The sequence below is a fragment of the Theileria annulata genome, chromosome 2, assembly GCF_000003225.4.
Source record: "Theileria annulata chromosome 2, complete sequence, *** SEQUENCING IN PROGRESS ***".
NCBI lineage: Eukaryota > Apicomplexa > Aconoidasida > Piroplasmida > Theileriidae > Theileria > Theileria annulata.
In genome coordinates this window covers 1656020-1673619 of record NC_011099.1, presented here as the reverse complement: position 1 = coordinate 1673619, position 17600 = coordinate 1656020, and the positions used below count along the sequence as shown (strand labels likewise).

Here is a 17600-nt window from a genome sequence, read left to right as displayed (position 1 = left end):
TTCTAATTTACAAAATTTTATCAAAATTATAACTATTTTATGGAGAATTAAGTTTCTAGTTCACACTATATTGATTTTTCTGAATTCATTAAACTCATTTTCACATTTTAATTATTATTCATGATTTATTATACACCCGCCATATAGAAATATTCTTTTCTATTCTATGTTAATTTATGGAAATTAACTATGATTCTTCAAAGAGTGGCAGTGGAATCTTGGAACAGCTCGAGCATCAAGTGAAGTTAAAGATAAATACCATAAAGGGCTTACTAGACTTAAGGTCAAATAAACCAAATGAGAAGTATAAAGAGATTTTTGCTGAGGTTCTCAGGACCTTCTCTGAGGTCAACGATCTTGTCGACACACTTACTGCGAAGATCGAGAATGAGAAACTCTTTGTAAAATATATAGGCTACATACTGAATTCAAATGAACTTCAGATGGAAAATTTAAAAAAGATGTCGGATATTTTAAATGATACACAGATTAATTCAGAATCTTGCAAACCTAAGGACGATGAATCATCTGGGAGTCCAAATCATAAGAACTCTCTTGGGAACAGTTCTAAGAAAGATTCTAATAAAAACCCGCTTATAAATTCTATAAAGACCATAAAACCTCCAATATTTAAAAATAAATATGGAAAAGAAACGAGATATGTCATTTCCAAAAGGATGTGAAATTTACTCAATTTACCAAAAATTTAAATATATTTAAATTTATAATATGGATTTTAATAGAATAATAAATGTGCTTGAACATATTCATAAAATAACTTTTAAATACTTATCTACGGATGTGCAGTCATAGTTCTTGTAATACATAGATGGAAAATAAATTATGTAACTTATAATATTTTAAAATATTTTTGAATAATACTCTAATAAAAATTTTTTATTATATATCTTTATTGGATGAGATTCTCTAGACTATCCACAGGAATCTATTTACTAAATGGTTGTTGCCATTTAAGGGTTAATGTACCTTAAAAATCACAAGTACAGAAAAGTTGCCACTTAAAAAGGGTGTCACAAAAGGTTGCCACTTAAGGACCAACTTTTGGAACAAAGTTGCCAAATAACCCAACATGTGACACTTAGAGTAGAAAAATAGTCACTTATGTGGCAAGTGCCCTTAAGTGTCAACTGATACCCCAGTTATGAGGACGAGTTTGTTTCACTAAATAATGTACACATAATATATACTTCGATATTTTAGCACAAGTTTTAAACGTCTCCAATTAGTATTGAATTTTATTATCCAATACTCACATTCGATTTCCAATATATTTTGCAGTAGAATTGTCTCGAATTTCGTTTCTAGATTCCACAGCAAAATATCATATTTTTCAAAGAATCCTCACACGCATAGAACACATTTTTCATTAATTTTCAAAGAACAGTTTTTTTTGTAGAATAGATTTAAAGATGACAGGACCAGCTATTGGAATTGACTTGGGTACCACATACTCATGTGTGGCGGTATACAAAGACAATAACGTAGAAATTATCCCAAATGACCAAGGAAACAGAACAACACCATCATACGTAGCATTCACTGACACCGAAAGGCTGATCGGTGATGCAGCAAAAAATCAAGAAGCACGTAACCCAGAAAACACAATTTTCGACGCAAAGAGGTTAATTGGTAGGAAGTTCGATGATAGAACAGTCCAAGAAGATATGAAGCACTGGCCATTTAAAGTAACCAACGGACCCAACGGAAAGCCGAACATTGAAGTGACCTTCCAAGGTGAAAAGAAAACCTTCCACGCAGAAGAGATATCCTCAATGGTGTTAACCAAGATGAAGGAAATAGCAGAATCGTTTTTGGGAAAGAGCGTTAAGGACGTCGTCATCACAGTCCCAGCATACTTCAATGACTCACAAAGACAAGCAACCAAAGATGCAGGAACAATTGCAGGACTGAACGTCATGAGGATTATTAACGAACCAACAGCAGCAGCCATAGCATACGGTTTAGATAAGAAGGGCGGCGGCGAAAAGAACGTTTTGATATTCGATTTGGGAGGTGGAACCTTCGATGTTAGCATATTGACAATAGAAGACGGTATCTTCGAAGTCAAGGCCACAGCAGGTGATACCCACTTGGGAGGAGAAGATTTCGACAACCTCTTGGTCGAACACTGTGTCCGCGATTTCATGCGCTTGAACAACGGAAAGAACATCTCATCCAACAAGAGAGCACTAAGAAGATTAAGAACACACTGCGAACGCGCAAAGAGAGTACTCTCAAGCTCAACCCAAGCGACCATAGAACTCGATTCATTGTATGAAGGAATTGACTACAACACCACCATCAGCAGAGCAAGGTTCGAGGAGCTTTGTAACGAGAAGTTCAGAAGCACATTGGTACCAGTGGAGAAGGCACTCGAGTCGTCAGGACTCGACAAGAGAAGCATCCACGAAGTTGTGCTAGTAGGAGGAAGCACCAGGATCCCGAAGATACAAACACTAATCAAGAATTTCTTCAACGGAAAGGAACCATGCAGGTCAATTAACCCAGACGAAGCAGTAGCATACGGAGCAGCAGTCCAAGCTGCTATCTTGTCCGGAAACCAATCTGAGAAGATCCAAGAATTGCTCCTGTTGGATGTAGCACCATTATCACTCGGTTTGGAAACAGCAGGTGGTGTAATGACTGTTTTGATCAAGAGAAACACAACAATTCCAACCAAGAAGAACCAGATATTCACAACCAACGAAGACAGACAAGAGGGTGTGCTGATCCAGGTCTTTGAAGGAGAAAGAGCAATGACCAAGGACAACAACTTGCTCGGAAAGTTCCACCTCACAGGAATAGCTCCAGCACCCAGAGGAGTGCCCCAAATAGAAGTCACCTTCGACATCGACGCAAATGGAATCCTCAACGTCACAGCCATGGACAAGTCGACAGGAAAGTCAGAACACGTTACCATCACCAACGACAAGGGACGCCTGAGCCAAGAGGAAATCGACAGAATGGTTGAAGAAGCAGAAAAGTATAAGGAAGAGGATGAGAAGCGCAGAAGGTGTGTAGAAAGCAGACACAAGCTTGAAAACTACTGCTATAGCATGAAAAACACGCTCAGTGAGGACCAAGTGAAGCAGAAGTTGGGAGCAGACGAAGTGGACAGTGCACTTAGCACAATCACAGACGCACTCAAATGGGTAGAAGCAAACCAATTAGCAGAGCACGACGAATACGAAGATAAGCTCAAACACGTTGAAGGAGTCTGCAACCCACTGGTGACTAAGTTGTACCAATCAGGAGCAGCACCAGGTGGACCAGATATGAGTGGAGGATTCCCAGGAGGAGCTGCTCCGCCACCACAGTCTTCGGGCCCAACTGTAGAGGAGGTGGATTAAACCCATGAATCTCATGATCTATAATTCATTATTCAATTATATATGGAAGAAAAAATAATAAAATGGTAGTCGTTAATCTATTAAAATAAAAATATACGTTTAAATATTATATATTATTTATAATTTAAAGAATTTTAGATTTAGAAAATTATAGAAAATTACAAATTAAATTAGAAACTTATAGAAAATTAGAAATTAAATTAGAAAATTATAGAAAATTACAAATTAAACAAGTTAGAAAATTAATCTAGGAAAATCCGCTGAGTGTCGTTCTTGTCGAAAGTTATCTTGCACTGAGGACACTTGCGATTGCGAGACTTTATGTTGTTGGAAAGACAGTGGTGACAGAAAACATGGCCGCACTTGGTGATGACGTGGTCCCTGAAATTCTCAGAACAAACAGTGCAAGTCATCCTGCGACGAAGAATGGCATTCTCCTGCTCAATGACGTTCTCAACCTCACCCAAAGTGGATTCAAGACTTGAAGAACGAGTGAAGCCAGTGCGGACAGAAGCCAAGTAGTCCTGAAGAGCCTTCTGAGAACGACAACTCTTACGGTACTGAGACTGAAGCTCACAAACGGCAGAAACAGCGACGTCACGCTGGTGCTGTAAATAAACGCCGCGATTGAAAGCACAGGTCCAACTGCGCTTGTAGTCCTGAACCATGGATTCGAGAATCTCAGAATTTTTAGAGTTTACAGAAACCTTGCTGTTGGTCACGTCAACAAGTCGGTTGAAGCGGTCAACCAAGCTGTTATGTGAGTCCTGAAGTCTTTCCAAGTTCTTCCGAGTCTCGGAAGACTCGTTTACTTGGCGCATCAAGTCGTCGCACATCCGCTGCTTCTTCTCGAAGGCGCAGCTCACATCTTCCAGCTCCTCACTGATGTTGAGAAGGTGCTCCTTGTAAAAATCAAGCTCACTTCCGTAAGAAGAGGACGGATTGGGTTCGGGAATCTTATCGGACGATGTTGAGTTGTGAGTTGCTTTCTCAGTAGCAGTGTTAGTGGCACTCTCAGTAGTATTCTCAGTACCAACCTCGGTAGCATTTTCAGTGCCAGCCTCAGTATTACAAAAACTGTCAGATGGAGAACACATAGATTTGCAAATTGAGGCGTTTTGACGTAGAAGTTTAGTCATCTTGCTTTCAAGGCTCTTCAACTCCACAACCATCTTCTCACGCTCATTCTTGTACTGCTCAAGCTCCTCAGAAACAAAGTTAAAACTCTCCTTTAGAGCCGCAAGCTCCCTAGAATCCTTTGAATACTCAGACTCAAATGAAGAAACCTTCTCACTCATGTCACCAATGAAAGTATCAAAATCAGCCTTCAGCTTCATCATCTGATTCGAAGGACCCTCAGTGAGGCTAGAAATCTTATTCCTTAGTTCAGAATTATCTGACTCCAGTCTACAAATTTCTTTATCCATGTTCTTTGCATAATTGAATAATCTAGAGTAGAGAGAAGAACCGAGAACCATCTCCTCGGTAACCTCCTCTACATTCTCAACCATCTTAACAGTCTCTGCATCAGAATCACTGGAAGATGGAAGCTCAGGCTCCTTCTTGCCATCATGTCCTGCGAAAGTCCTCAACTCAAATTTTAAAAAGGCGTTTTGCTTATTAAGTCTTGAGATCTCGATTCTATTATTGTTACATTTAGTTTTTAGAGTTTTATACCGATTATACATTATGAAAAATAACTTACAGTAATTAAGACAATTGTACTTTAAAATGTTTAAGGAACCTAAATCTGCTGTTCTAAATTTATTACTATTGTTTTTCAGGGATCTAAGAAGAGCGTTCTTCTTGGATTCAAAAAGGTGTATTTTCGAATCCAAAAAGGATTCTTTAGCTTCATTCCACTCTGATTCATCATGGTGTTCAGGCAAAATTAAAAATTCTTCACTCTCAAAAATACACTTTAATTCATTCAAATCGACATCTCCGTCAGAATCGCTCGGTGATATGAATGGGAACTTCGTGTTGATCATTTTTTCCCAGAATTCGCTTGGAGTTCTACCATTTGAATCCACTTTCTTCTCCTTTTCTTCCGGCTCCAAAAATTTATTTTCCGGTACTTGTTGGGATATGAGCACATCGACATCTGAGTTCAAGCAATCCCACAGTGAGGACACTGATGACACCAAACATTCCAGAAGGTCATTTTTCCTTGAGAGGAGTGCGTTGTTGCGATTTAGTGACTCGTTCTCTTTGCGATATTGTTCCAGAGTCTTGTAAAGTTGATGATTATTTTGTTCGTAGAGACTTATATTCTGAAATAATGGCATGGAAGGCTTTGGAACTTACGTTTAGTGGCAAATCTTTGTCCGGGGTGGACACATCGGCTTTCGTGCGTTTCTTCAAACCCATATTTTGTTCGAAATCATCGGACTTTTTGAATCTTCCAGTTTCGTCGTTATCTCTGCGTACTTCTGCATACCATTATTAAAAACTAGTAAAATTCATATTTAGACAAATAATTAGCGAGTAAATGTGCGATAAAATTAAAATTAGTGAACTGAATTAAGATGTGGTGCTTGAAGGTGAAAAATAACCAAATGTCGAATATTACAGAGAAGAAAAAAAGTGTCAAAATATTGACGAGGCCTTTATCTTTCTAATAAATTGGTTCGATCCTATTATGTAGTTTTCTCAGCAATTTTCTGGCTAGATAATAGCTTGGATCCAACGTTCCCTCTATTACCCATTGGTTAGAATATGTATTTGAGTGCTTGGAGACGATCACTTTGTCATTTATCACTGCTGAGCCTGATATCATACTGATTGCGTTGGGTATACAGTCATCTAGGAACTTGGTATAGTTTGCCATACTTACATTTCCTATTAGGAGCGTTGACTTTATGCTATTTTTAACTTGATAGTTTTCAGTCTCTGGATCATTATTTTCTTTATCTTCTATAACGAACTCTAATTTAGATTTTTTGTTACATTCGTCTGACCAGAATGTGTGACAGCTCACCAAGTTTGTTTTTGGTGGGTCTTGTTGTGATTCCTCGGCACATGTTAGTTTCCCTAAAATTTGGCAGCTTTTAACTCTGTTATTTTTATATTTCCATTGTTCTAATGAATTTAACACTGTGTTTATTGTCTGATAGTTTCCTGCTGTTCTTTTCACCAATTCCGTCGGGGGCGGCTTGTTGAAAAAATTCTTGACTGCTGTGAGTAGGTTTAAATTGAGCATGACTGGGAAGTTATTGAAATTTAAATCAACTGAGACTAAGGATTTTATTCTCTCATTACTTTCCGGATTTTTATTTTCAGGTTCATTTTTTACTCTTTTGTTTTCGTAGAAGGAGTGAAGCTTACACCTCAGCAGTTTCGAGAGGTATTTTTCACTTACTAGTGACGATTCCGATGTTGGTATTAATACAGCATTCCTAATAAAAATTAAACTTGTTGTTTTTATGAATAGGAAAATTTTTTCTCCACAAATATGTAATCAATGGATCATTCATTAAACATAGGATTCTTTAATAAATCTCAGCACATATGTATAATTATTAAATATTTGTAATTTAATATAAAATAATATACCTTGGTTGTATCCGATACAGAAGACTCGGCATTTGTGTCTCCTTTAAAATGTTACACAGGCTGTTTACTATACAAATATCTGACTTAACACAGAATGGAAACTTTTTGGTCATGAAATCTGATTTTTGGTATGCTTCATCTGTACTGTCCATATCAAATAATTTATTTTTTGGGTCATCTAAATACTTTCTGTAGTAATCATCTAATTCTGAATTTTCGTTTTGTTCTTGTGCATTGTATACTTCCGATTCAAATTCACCTTCATAGGCTGGCAATTCTGTATATCCATAAGGGTTTGCAGGATCTGCTAATAAATCGTTAAATGGTAGTCCATAGTCTTGTATGTTTTTAGAGTCCAGCTCCGTATTTTGTAGGTTATTCATCTATACAAACTTGTTAATTAATTTCTACTTACATGAAACTGGCTTTGGCCTGCTAAATTAGTGTAATTTTGTAGATATGTGTCATTTCCTATCTTCTCATTTTCCTGTTCTTCAGGTTCATCATCTAATACATTTATTAGTCTAGGTATATTATTATATAGTAAATATCACTTAAACATCTATTATTCTAATTTATTTTCATCATCTCTTACCTTGTTTCCCTTCATATTTATAATTTAAATTAATTTGTAACTTATATTGGGGTGCTTGTACTCCTGAGTTATTCCTGTTATACACGTACTTTGTTACTGATTGATTTGGCTTTGTGAGTACTACCAGGTTTTTGTAGTATGAGGAAATAGCCAAGAACAGAAAGTTAGAAAACCCAAAATCCATATTCGATGTCGTTGATATGAACACTGTTGGTCTGAATCTGTATCTTGACAGTTGACCCAGTGAGGTGATGATTTCTATGTGATTCAGGTCCATAAATGGGTTCCAGAGCGTCTTAATAAAATTATGGAAAATGCTCGTTTTCATGTATTCTAGGCATGTTCCTATGAATAACATAAGTTTGTCTGCGATTGGTGAGGCGAGGACTATTTTAAACTGAGATAGTTGCGATGTAGACCATATCATGTTTAGGTGGATCAATAGATTGAGTAGAGTGTAGTCTACGTCCATTGGGAACAGGATGTTACCTCCTTTGGTAAGTGTTGTAAACAGCTTGTCAGTTAGGCTGTTCAAGTCTTCACACACTTTAACTCCTTTGGGGTCAGTAACGTGTTTTGGCGTCTCGACATCTTCATGGCTGAGGACCAACAAATCTGGGTTGAGTATGTCGTTAATGTTGGCTCCATTGAGTAAAGTTCCTGTGTATATCCTTATTTTGTCTCCACAAATTACCGTATTATATCCTACTGAAATTTTCCAAATCGCTCCTCCTACAGAATATCCGTTGTTTAAAGCGCAGAAACTAGATTTAACATCAAGATTCTGCAACTTCTTCATGTGGCAGTATGTTTCACTGTATCTTAGCTTTACGCAATTTGAGTCTAAAAGTTCCAAATCATCCATACTATAATATCCGAAATCAGTAGAAAATGTTACGTTTTCTAAAACATCTATTAGTGATGCTCTCATGAATTTGTATGTTCCTTCTGTACACAATATTTTAGGTATGGATTTCCCTTTCAATTCAGTTAGGAATCTAGATGTCAACCATAACAGGGCGCCTGAGTGTAGAAAGTCGCCGTCTGTTATTAGTATGACATCAACATTTTGGGCATATCTACATCAAAGGTTAATAAAAAATTAACTTACTTCTTATACAGGTTCAATTTCTCTTCACTAAAATCTAGCGACCAGCCGCAGTTTAATAATACATTTAGAAAATTATCTTTATCATAATTTCCATCTTTATCCTGAAATTTAAAGGAAATTTTGGTCGCTAATAATTCTCCATGTATTAGTGGTTCTACGTTCACGATATTCATATCTTGTTGATATTTTAAAATACATACAGTGCAATTTCACCTGTTTAATATACAAATTAAAAAATACATAGTGTTGCAATATTGTTATGTATTATGAATCATACATTGTGTAGGGCATCAAAAATATAGGTAAAAAATGAAAGAATAAAAATATATTCAACGAGAATAATACAGTTAGAAATATTAAACTAAATATTAAGGGAGGTGTTTAGTTTCTTTAGAATAAATTGTTGTCTGTTGTATAGAATCCTTTGATTCTTGGCAATTGAAGCCACATTATCCAGAATCTCTTTATTTGTAGTAATGATACAGGGTACAGAAAATGGCAAAAAACTAGTAGGCAGCATGTTTCCGCTAAACAGCATGGTATCAAAACTTTGCAAACTAGAGTCTAGTTTCAGAGTTAGGAAACCACTATTTTTACAATCAGTCAACATTCTTTTAGTCATGTATTCCTCATTTTCAGGGTCGATTTCGGTTTCTAGTGTAACTAAAATCACAACTTTGTTAAATCCTCTTGAAATTTTCGGTATAATTTCAATTTTATTGGAAGCCAGAGGATGCTCGAAAAAAGCATTATAAACAGTTGTTTCTAGAACATTTATACCTTTAAATTCCGTGTTTTTTTCATTTTCTACTTTCTCTAAAGTTATTAGGCTTCCAAATCTTTTCTTTTTGAGAACATCATCATCTCTAAGTGACATATTTTTCGTGTTATATTCCGATTTGTTAAAAAATTCCAAATTCCCCGTTTTTACATTTTTATACGTATATTTGTATATATATTTATAAACTGAATCACCAAAGCATTTTTCATAGTTAGATGCCTTTCCAGATTGAGGTAAATAAGAAACATGAGCAAAAATCGAAAGTGCTCCACAAAAGAATGTATTATTGTACAAGTTATAAGAAACCTTGAAACTACCTCGAATTTTTAATATATTGCTTCCTTCAGTTGGAGGTACCAAAACAATTTTTTGCAAATCATTCTCCATAGTTGGGTCTATATAGTTAGTCATCACCGTTCCCGTTATAGGAATCGGAGATAAAAGATAGGATGAAACTATTAACCCTAATATAAATATACACACATACATCAACACTAGAAACAATAAACCAAAGAATAAACGAAAGAATTTCCCTAAAATATTATAATGAATACATAAACATACTTGATAAACCTCTTCCAGGTTTCTGCTTGGTACCTGAAATCGAATTTAATAAATTAGTTTCCAATTCTGGGAATTCATAAAGGATATCCTGAAGTAGTAGAATTTTCCTTAAAATAGGATCATCTATATTGATTTCTTTGTTCTTGTTTTTACACAAAGGTTTGAGTAATTCTAACTTAGTTTTACTAAGTTCTCTGCGATATGATGGCCCTGTGCTATCGTTATCATCATCTCTGTTTTCATCACCATCTTCTTCTAAATTCACAAATGAAACCGCCCTATCGACCATTTTGTTATATATGAGTATGACATAAGAAGATTGATGGAATTAGATTAGTCATTTAGCCACACATTTAAAATGTGTTACAACAAAATTGATACAATATAAATATTAAATACATTACAACATATTAATGTCTACAAAACAAAACAAAGGATAAGTTAATGTATGTTTTATTTAATCCCCATCAATTCTAAAACAGACCATTTAATAATAAAAACTAATGTAATATACAAATGTGTAAATAAAATTATGATATTTATTTTGAAAAGAATATTCTCACTATTAGTAATCTCCAACAAAGAACTGGGTAATCAGTCATGGTTCGATCTAGTTCTCAGAGATGTTATAGGAAGAAATGATGATGAAAGTATAGAATCTAGCAGCGAATTTTCTAATTCTTCATGATTTTTTAATCCCCATTCTCAATATTTAATTTAAACTAATATGTGTTATTGTTTTAGTAAAATGTGTAATAGAAATAAATTAACCAATAAAATATTTTAATTTAGTTAAACATTCTTATATTGAATAACTATCAGCCAAGACTTTTAAAAATTATTTAAAATTAAAAATCATATCTTTTATATGTTTCCAATAGTTCTTCACCCACATGTCGTTTTTTACATGATTTATTTATCAACTATTTTTTGTTTTAATTGTTACATTCACAATATGCTACAGATAATGAATAAATAAATATGACCACAATAAATTCCATAGAGATTCGAGGAATCCGATCATTCACACCATACAGAACAGAATTCCTTCAATTTGAAAAGCCCTTGACACTCATTGTTGGTAAAAATGGCTCCGGAAAGACAGTATGAAAATTATAAATATATAATTGGTATTTAGACCCTAGTTGAATCATTAAAAGCAGTCACGTCGGGAACATTGCCACCAGGGCAGTCAAAAGGAAGAACGTTTGTGTTTAATAATAAACTCAACAAATCTTCGGAAGTCAAAGCATCAATAAAAATCACATTCAATACACACACCAACGAAACAGTAATAATAACTTTAAATGTAACATTTTAGGTCTCAGCATCAAGGTCGTATACAGTAACAACAGATAAAACTGACCCGAAAAAACTAACATTCAAGGTTAGAAAGTTCTCAATTGATTGATATAGGGGACGGAAAATGTACTGAATGTTACATCGCAAGACGGAAAGGTAACTTCGACACTCTAAAATTCTTTAGAAAAAGAGCCTGGCGCTGAAAACAACTGATATGGATATTGCAGTACCCTTACTGATGGGAATGTCTAAAGCATTATTAGATAATGGTATAAGATTCCAGAATATTTAACCGTGTAGTGATATTTTGCCACCAAGATGAAAACAACTGGCCACTTGAAGATCCAAGTAAAATCAAGTCAAGATTTGATGATTTGTTGGAGACATCTAGGTATTAAATAAAACTTTAAAATTTATTTAGGTACACAAAGGCTCTACAATCAATACAAAGAGCAAAGTAAGAGTGTAATTTAATACGCTTCTTAGAAGAGAACAAGAAGATATGATAATATTAAAAAAGTCTAAATTGGATGCATACAAGTCCCAAATACTCCAAGTAAAATTTTTGAACCTTAATCTTTCCCAGATAGCTGACCTCAGGAAGCAGTTGGAAACAAGTAGACAGGAAATTTCAAAAACAAAGAAGGAAATAGAGTAATGAACATAGTGAGTATATTTGTGACTTAGATTGACGCAAAAACAAATGAACGAAATGAATGAAAAAATGTTGGCGAAAAGGAAATACTTCGAAGAGTCGTCATCTAAATATAACGAATATTGTGAAGCCGAAGCCTTTTATACTAGGTATAATTTGCAATTAAGAATAGTTTTAGAGTTAAAAAGGAATTTGAAACAATGCATGAACAATTGGATGAAATATACGAAGAACCACTGGACCAGATTAGAAATTATCACAAAGCATTGACAAATGAATTAAAGGTACAATTAAATAGAAATATTCGTTATAGGCCTCTGAGTCTAAAAGTGAAAATTTGACTAAATCTATCGATATGCTGTCAATGAACCTAAATGACCAACATGAAAAATTAAGAAAGATAAATTCACATGTAAAAGTTTTAAAATGAAATTAAAATGAATAGGAAAATAATGTGTTAATACTAAAGGAGAAATATTCGTTCAATTCTAAAAGAATAACTGAAATTTATAATGAAATTTTACAAGAGTTTTCTTTAAACCTAGAGGATCTAGAAGAAGAAGCAATCAAGTTGGTGAAGCCATAAATATAATTCAATAGATCAAAAATCGAATCCCTATCAATACCAACCATTGAAGAGAACATTTTTAATGATGAGAATCAAAACTTGGAGAATGAATTAAAGAAATTACAAACATCACTTTTAAATACAACGGGTAAAAAAAGACAAATTAAAGAGTTTTAGGCAAAATTGCAGCATTCAACGTTATGCTGAAAACAGTGAACGCAGAATTAAAGGAACATGAAGAAATAGCATCAGAGGTTCAACATTATAAACATAATCATATGTAGTATGAAAAGGTTAATATACACAAGAATAACTTGAATAAAGAATTGGAATCTCTTTCTGAAGATATAAAATCATTAGAAAATCAATTAAATGGTATTTAAATAAAATTGTTTTATCCTAAATAATCATAATTATTAGAATTGCATCTAAAGAAGGAAGATATGTTGTCTAAAGGGTTCAGAATGAAGAACATGATCATGACAAAGACAGACATAAACCGAGAGGAGATCTCCTCAGCAATAAAGTTCCTGAATTACATAATAGATAATGACTCAAAACACATCGAGTCATATAACAAGCTTCTAAGCAGTTTAAACCTGGGTAACTATTTAATAATCATGGATAATTTAGATGAAAATAAACTAATTCAAGTGATGAAAAGGTACCCCAAATCTTTTTAAAACGGTAAACTTAAATTAAATCAGGATATTTGACGAATTGTTCATTAAAGACGATAAAGTCTTGAAGGACATATACGACTCAGTTAATAGGTTACACAAGTCCTCAAGTAAGAAATTTTATCTGAGTAAAATAAACAATTTTACAGAAGTTAAAGCCTCTTGTGGGAAATGCGGAAATGTAACCATTATTTAACTAAAACTTTGAGTAGGAAGTTGAACTTCTGTTGACTGATATGTCCTTTGAACCATACAACGAACTGATAAGAATATTGACGAATAACAGAATTAAGGAGTATGTAAAGTATTTTGAAAAGGTTTTGAACGAAGATAGAAGAGATAACGAGTAATTTTGTAAAGTTAATTGTCCTTTAGAGATGATGGGTTCGAGATAAACGAATACAACATGATATTGCATGATATAACAACTTTGAAGCAAAATCTGTCCAACAAAAAGTATAAATATTTAAATAAATAAATTAAATGATAATAAAATATTGTATTTAATAGGTTGGCAGTTGAATGGAAGACGAAGGAGTTGCAACAAACAATGATTAAACTGGAGAAAATTGCCGAATCTACAACAAAGATGGCGAAGTCCAAAGATGAAAAGGCTTTCATCATAAGTGAAAAAGATAAAATCACAAGTGAAACCAATGAGTAAGCATGTTTTAAAATGAAAATTCTCAGATTACAAGCGAACGTGGATAATATAAATAATAAGCTGAAACAGAATAAAGCGGACTTGAATAACATGCAAAACACACGCAACGTCAAGTACAACAAGTTCAAAAGGTAATTACAAAAGTTTAATAATATTATAGCATGTATAACGAGCTGGTTAGCATGAACCAAAGTAATAGGCAGATACAATTGAAAATCAACGAATACCCGCCAAATGTCTCAGACAAAATAACCAACATCAACCAAAACATCGATAAACTGGTATTCTAATTTTTATCCTAAAAATTGAAATTGATTAGAATGAAAGCATTAAGTCAAATAAGGAGAAACAAAACGCTTTAACGAGTGAAATAAGGGAGAAGAAGAGACTAAATGAACTATTGGAGCAAAATATAACCTACAAAGAACAGGAACAGTTGCTACAGGAGAGTAAATCGAGATTCGAAAAACTAGAATTGGAGATGAGTGAGTTGATAGTTAAATATTATACCAAAAACTAATAATGATAAAGGTGGTAAAGACGTCAAAGAAATTAAGGCCGATTATGATAAAATAACGAACGAGTGTTCGTCACTATCACATAAAATGTAAGTTTAAGAATTAAAAGACGAAATTTAGAGCTACAATGAATGGGATGTTGATTTCCAGAGAAGAAAACGCAGCTAAACTAAGTGAAATGCTAAGTAGCGACTCATTTTCCAGAGCTCAATCCCAATATATGGAAACATATATAGAATTAAAGTCCCATATAGTGGCGAAAATGGTAATGATATTCCAAAATTTACTTTATTAGGATTTGGAAAAGTATTACAAATACCTGGAATCTTCACTCCATAATTATCATTTAGAAAAGGTAATAAAACACCGCTACAACATTTTATAATTCTTAGATTAATAACATCAACTCCTCACTAAAGAGGATATGGAGAGAAGTTTATACAGGAACCCATATAGATTATATACAAAGTGAGGAAATTAACATGGATTTTTTAGATATATTAGTTAATACAAGGTTTATCTGTTGTTTAGTTCAATCTAAGGTGGATAAGGATGTTTCGCCAACTGAAATATCATCTCATTCTTATAGCTACAGGTTAGTATTTTTGATAAACCAATTAAACCATATTAATATTGTAGGGTGGTTATGGTAACACCTAATGGAGTTGAACTTGACATGAAAGGACACTGTTCAGCAGGTGAAAGGATATTGTCATCATTGGTTGTGAGGATGGCACTGATAGAGTGCTTCAGTACAAATTGCACGATACTGGCACTAGATGAACCAACCACAAATCTAGATAAAGATAACACACAGGTACACTAATACCTAATAAAACTACCGTGTTTTGTTTATTTATGCATTAAACATACTTTTAGAGCCTGGAAAATTCGCTAAGCAAACTCGTAAACGAATCCAACCTTAACTTTCAACTCATGATCATTACGCACGATGAAGGCTTCGCTAATAAAATGGCAACTCTGTGCTCCTGCGACAAGTACATTAAGCTTGAAAAGAACGATACTTTCACAAAAATTAGAACAATAAGATTTTAAGAACTAATTTTATCTAAATACCTGAATATATATATTTTAATTTATAAATTTGTATGTATATGAGAGAAGGAGATTAGCTTTATCTTTAGTAGTATTTGGTTCCTCATCTAGTAAAATTACCAAGTAATTCCAGTTAGTGCAATCTTAAAGGTCTGTGATGGTTCTTACTGAATTAGGCGTTTTGCAATCAAATCTAGTGGTTTTGCGATGTTTGCGATTAACAGTTTGAGAATCTTCTGGATTAAAAGTCTCGGAAGAGGAGGACTCTGAGGTTTTATCAGTGGAACTCGAGGACTTTGACGACAGCCTTTTGTTTATCATATCCCTAATTTCAAGGACCTTGGCGATTTTCCCCTTAATATCATCTGAGGAAACGTGAGATTCAGCTGTTTCAGGCTTTGAAATAGGCTGCTTCGAATACTCGATCCTAGAACACGTTAATGGGAAGAAACTAACCTTAAAATGTGACGACGAACTGAAACTCCACTCAAACTGACTGCAAGAATAGCTTCATCGACGGTGCTAAACTCTATTATTGAAGAGTTGGTGGGTTCTCCGGGTGATTTAGTCAACAAACAGTCGACAATTTTTCCAACGTTGGCGAATAGTATCTGCAGGTCAGATTCATCAAACTAAGCGAAGATAATTGAATTTGTTACAAACATACGATGAGTGGAAGGTTCGAAACTTTGACTGTTTTCTCCGATTTATCTCCATCTACGGTACCAGGAGATTGTGTTGTCATCCGGGCTACACAGATTAGTTAAAAATTGATACTTCATAGCTAAAGCTTGCAAGAACCATAGTGGAATACCATAAATAAATATCATGTGTGATACAATGATTAAAAATAGTATATTAATGCTCTTTAAATCCCCATGGAAGGGTAACTAACAGATAAGGTGGTTCATATAATATTAAACAATTAGTAAAATAAGAGGATATCAAGAGAATATCATTGTGGAATACCAGATAGAAAAACAATCAAGAATTAGGAAACTCTTTGAGTGAGTATTCATGTGTATACATTTTTGCCATCGATTTGTATCCTATAAGGTCTCCGTACCTGACCAGATTCCCGGCATCACAGTTTAAAGGACTATCAGGGTTAGGAGAAGAAAGTATGTAGATGACTCCTCGACAAAGATATTGAATTGTCCAAGCTGGACTCCAATTTGACTTGAGAATATCAATACATAATTCTCCTAAAAAATTATGTACAATTGTTAAATTCTTAAAACTTTAATTAAAATTTAATACCTGTTTGAAAATTTATGTTAGGATGAAAACATTTTGTAACAAAATGGACTGTAGGTGGTTGTATGGGATACGAATTAGGGCAATGGATTAAGAGTTTAAATATCCCAGACTGAAATATATATGGATAAATTTAATTAGAATTACCTCAAATGGTGTTCCTTCTGGTCCTCTGATGTATGCAGTCCAGTTAAATATGTTAGAGTTTCTAAGTTCATTTTTATAATTCATAAAAATAATTAACTTACGATACGTATAACTTGATGTTAGGATCATCCAGTTTGGATGCCTCTTTCATTTCTTTAATTAGTCTACCTCTAGCCAAAGACATATTATCTAACTTAGATTAATATATTAGTTAAAATTTTCCATAATTCGACTAGATATTTTTAATATTTAGGCTCTCTCTGACGCATTCCAAATGGTCAACTAAATTAAAAAATTGATTTAATACAGAATTAAATTAGATATAATAAACAAATTTTAAATTTTAAAACATAATACCTAATTTTCTGAATTCTATTTCATTTTTGTTAATTATCTTTTTTGCCGTATATTTTGAATCCTGGGATTTTATGAGGATAATTAATTGTTTTTGTTGGAATCTTGATACTTTAAATATTTTACTATTTCTTACATTTATTAATACTTTGATTTTTTTGGCTCTTCTGTAAACCTCGTCCTCTTTGTTTAAGTCACTTAGTGCATTTTTAACCATATATAGAATTAATTAATTCAACATTTATTATATTATTTAAATTTAATTAATATCTGCGTATGTACCAACAAGTTTTAGAGCCATAATATGTCTTCTTTTTAGAACTTCCGAGAATTTAATAATTGTGTTATCTCTACACATTGATTAATTTATTGAATAAATGGAATCACAACTTTATCATTTATTTCTATTTAGACTTTTCTAT

General features: G+C 33.6%; 9 protein-coding genes across 9 annotated transcripts, besides 1 other annotated feature; 3 read left to right on the top strand and 6 right to left on the bottom strand.

Moving 5' to 3' along the window:
- Positions 1 to 176: 176 nt before the first annotated feature.
- Positions 177 to 683, top strand: TA11605 (uncharacterized protein; the record flags this gene model as incomplete). Its single annotated transcript, XM_947471.1, has 1 exon — positions 177 to 683. One exon carries the CDS (start codon positions 177 to 179, stop codon positions 681 to 683), a length of 507 nt encoding a protein of 168 aa, XP_952564.1.
- A 747-nt stretch (positions 684 to 1430) lies between these two features.
- TA11610 (heat shock 70 kDa protein) lies at positions 1431 to 3371 on the top strand (the record flags this gene model as incomplete). The annotated part of the gene is made up of 1 exon (XM_947470.1): positions 1431 to 3371. The coding sequence occupies one exon, from the start codon at positions 1431 to 1433 to the stop codon at positions 3369 to 3371; it is 1941 nt and encodes a 646-aa protein (XP_952563.1).
- Positions 3372 to 3613: 242 nt separating this feature from the next.
- Positions 3614 to 5741, bottom strand: TA11615 (putative RING-finger-like protein; the record flags this gene model as incomplete). The annotated part of the gene is made up of 3 exons (XM_947469.1): positions 3614 to 5012; positions 5049 to 5644; positions 5679 to 5741. The coding sequence occupies 3 exons, from the start codon at positions 5739 to 5741 to the stop codon at positions 3614 to 3616; spliced, it is 2058 nt and encodes a 685-aa protein (XP_952562.1).
- A 247-nt stretch (positions 5742 to 5988) lies between these two features.
- Positions 5989 to 8805, bottom strand: TA11620 (uncharacterized protein; the record flags this gene model as incomplete). The annotated part of the gene is made up of 6 exons (XM_947468.1): positions 5989 to 6769; positions 6927 to 7309; positions 7342 to 7450; positions 7522 to 7530; positions 7563 to 8600; positions 8633 to 8805. 6 exons carry the CDS (start codon positions 8803 to 8805, stop codon positions 5989 to 5991), a joined length of 2493 nt encoding a protein of 830 aa, XP_952561.1.
- Positions 8806 to 8993: 188 nt separating this feature from the next.
- Positions 8994 to 10266, bottom strand: TA11625 (uncharacterized protein; the record flags this gene model as incomplete). The annotated part of the gene is made up of 2 exons (XM_947467.1): positions 8994 to 9946; positions 9987 to 10266. The coding sequence occupies 2 exons, from the start codon at positions 10264 to 10266 to the stop codon at positions 8994 to 8996; spliced, it is 1233 nt and encodes a 410-aa protein (XP_952560.1).
- Positions 9864 to 9932: a sequence feature (1 probable transmembrane helix predicted for TA11625 by TMHMM2.0 at aa 99-121).
- A 692-nt stretch (positions 10267 to 10958) lies between the features above and the next one.
- TA11630 (DNA repair protein rad50, putative) lies at positions 10959 to 15420 on the top strand (the record flags this gene model as incomplete). Its single annotated transcript, XM_947466.1, has 31 exons — positions 10959 to 11081; positions 11116 to 11268; positions 11299 to 11364; positions 11394 to 11435; positions 11464 to 11548; positions 11580 to 11670; positions 11701 to 11736; positions 11766 to 11933; positions 11967 to 12083; positions 12113 to 12218; positions 12248 to 12346; positions 12380 to 12504; positions 12535 to 12650; positions 12680 to 12756; positions 12787 to 12877; positions 12923 to 13105; positions 13136 to 13166; positions 13210 to 13292; positions 13332 to 13363; positions 13395 to 13528; positions 13558 to 13638; positions 13693 to 13842; positions 13873 to 13977; positions 14007 to 14127; positions 14166 to 14331; positions 14378 to 14453; positions 14485 to 14629; positions 14660 to 14719; positions 14757 to 14959; positions 15004 to 15181; positions 15244 to 15420. The coding sequence occupies 31 exons, from the start codon at positions 10959 to 10961 to the stop codon at positions 15418 to 15420; spliced, it is 3420 nt and encodes a 1139-aa protein (XP_952559.1).
- A 144-nt stretch (positions 15421 to 15564) lies between these two features.
- On the bottom strand, positions 15565 to 16165 carry TA11635 (rna binding protein, putative; the record flags this gene model as incomplete). The annotated part of the gene is made up of 3 exons (XM_947465.1): positions 15565 to 15847; positions 15877 to 16052; positions 16088 to 16165. 3 exons carry the CDS (start codon positions 16163 to 16165, stop codon positions 15565 to 15567), a joined length of 537 nt encoding a protein of 178 aa, XP_952558.1.
- Positions 16166 to 16404: 239 nt separating this feature from the next.
- Positions 16405 to 17008, bottom strand: TA11640 (ubiquitin-conjugating enzyme e2, putative; the record flags this gene model as incomplete). Its single annotated transcript, XM_947464.1, has 4 exons — positions 16405 to 16625; positions 16681 to 16789; positions 16825 to 16885; positions 16926 to 17008. 4 exons carry the CDS (start codon positions 17006 to 17008, stop codon positions 16405 to 16407), a joined length of 474 nt encoding a protein of 157 aa, XP_952557.1.
- Positions 17009 to 17056: 48 nt separating this feature from the next.
- TA11655 (uncharacterized protein) lies at positions 17057 to 17395 on the bottom strand (the record flags this gene model as incomplete). The annotated part of the gene is made up of 2 exons (XM_947463.1): positions 17057 to 17106; positions 17182 to 17395. The coding sequence occupies 2 exons, from the start codon at positions 17393 to 17395 to the stop codon at positions 17057 to 17059; spliced, it is 264 nt and encodes an 87-aa protein (XP_952556.1).
- Between the last annotated feature and the right edge of the window lie 205 nt (positions 17396 to 17600).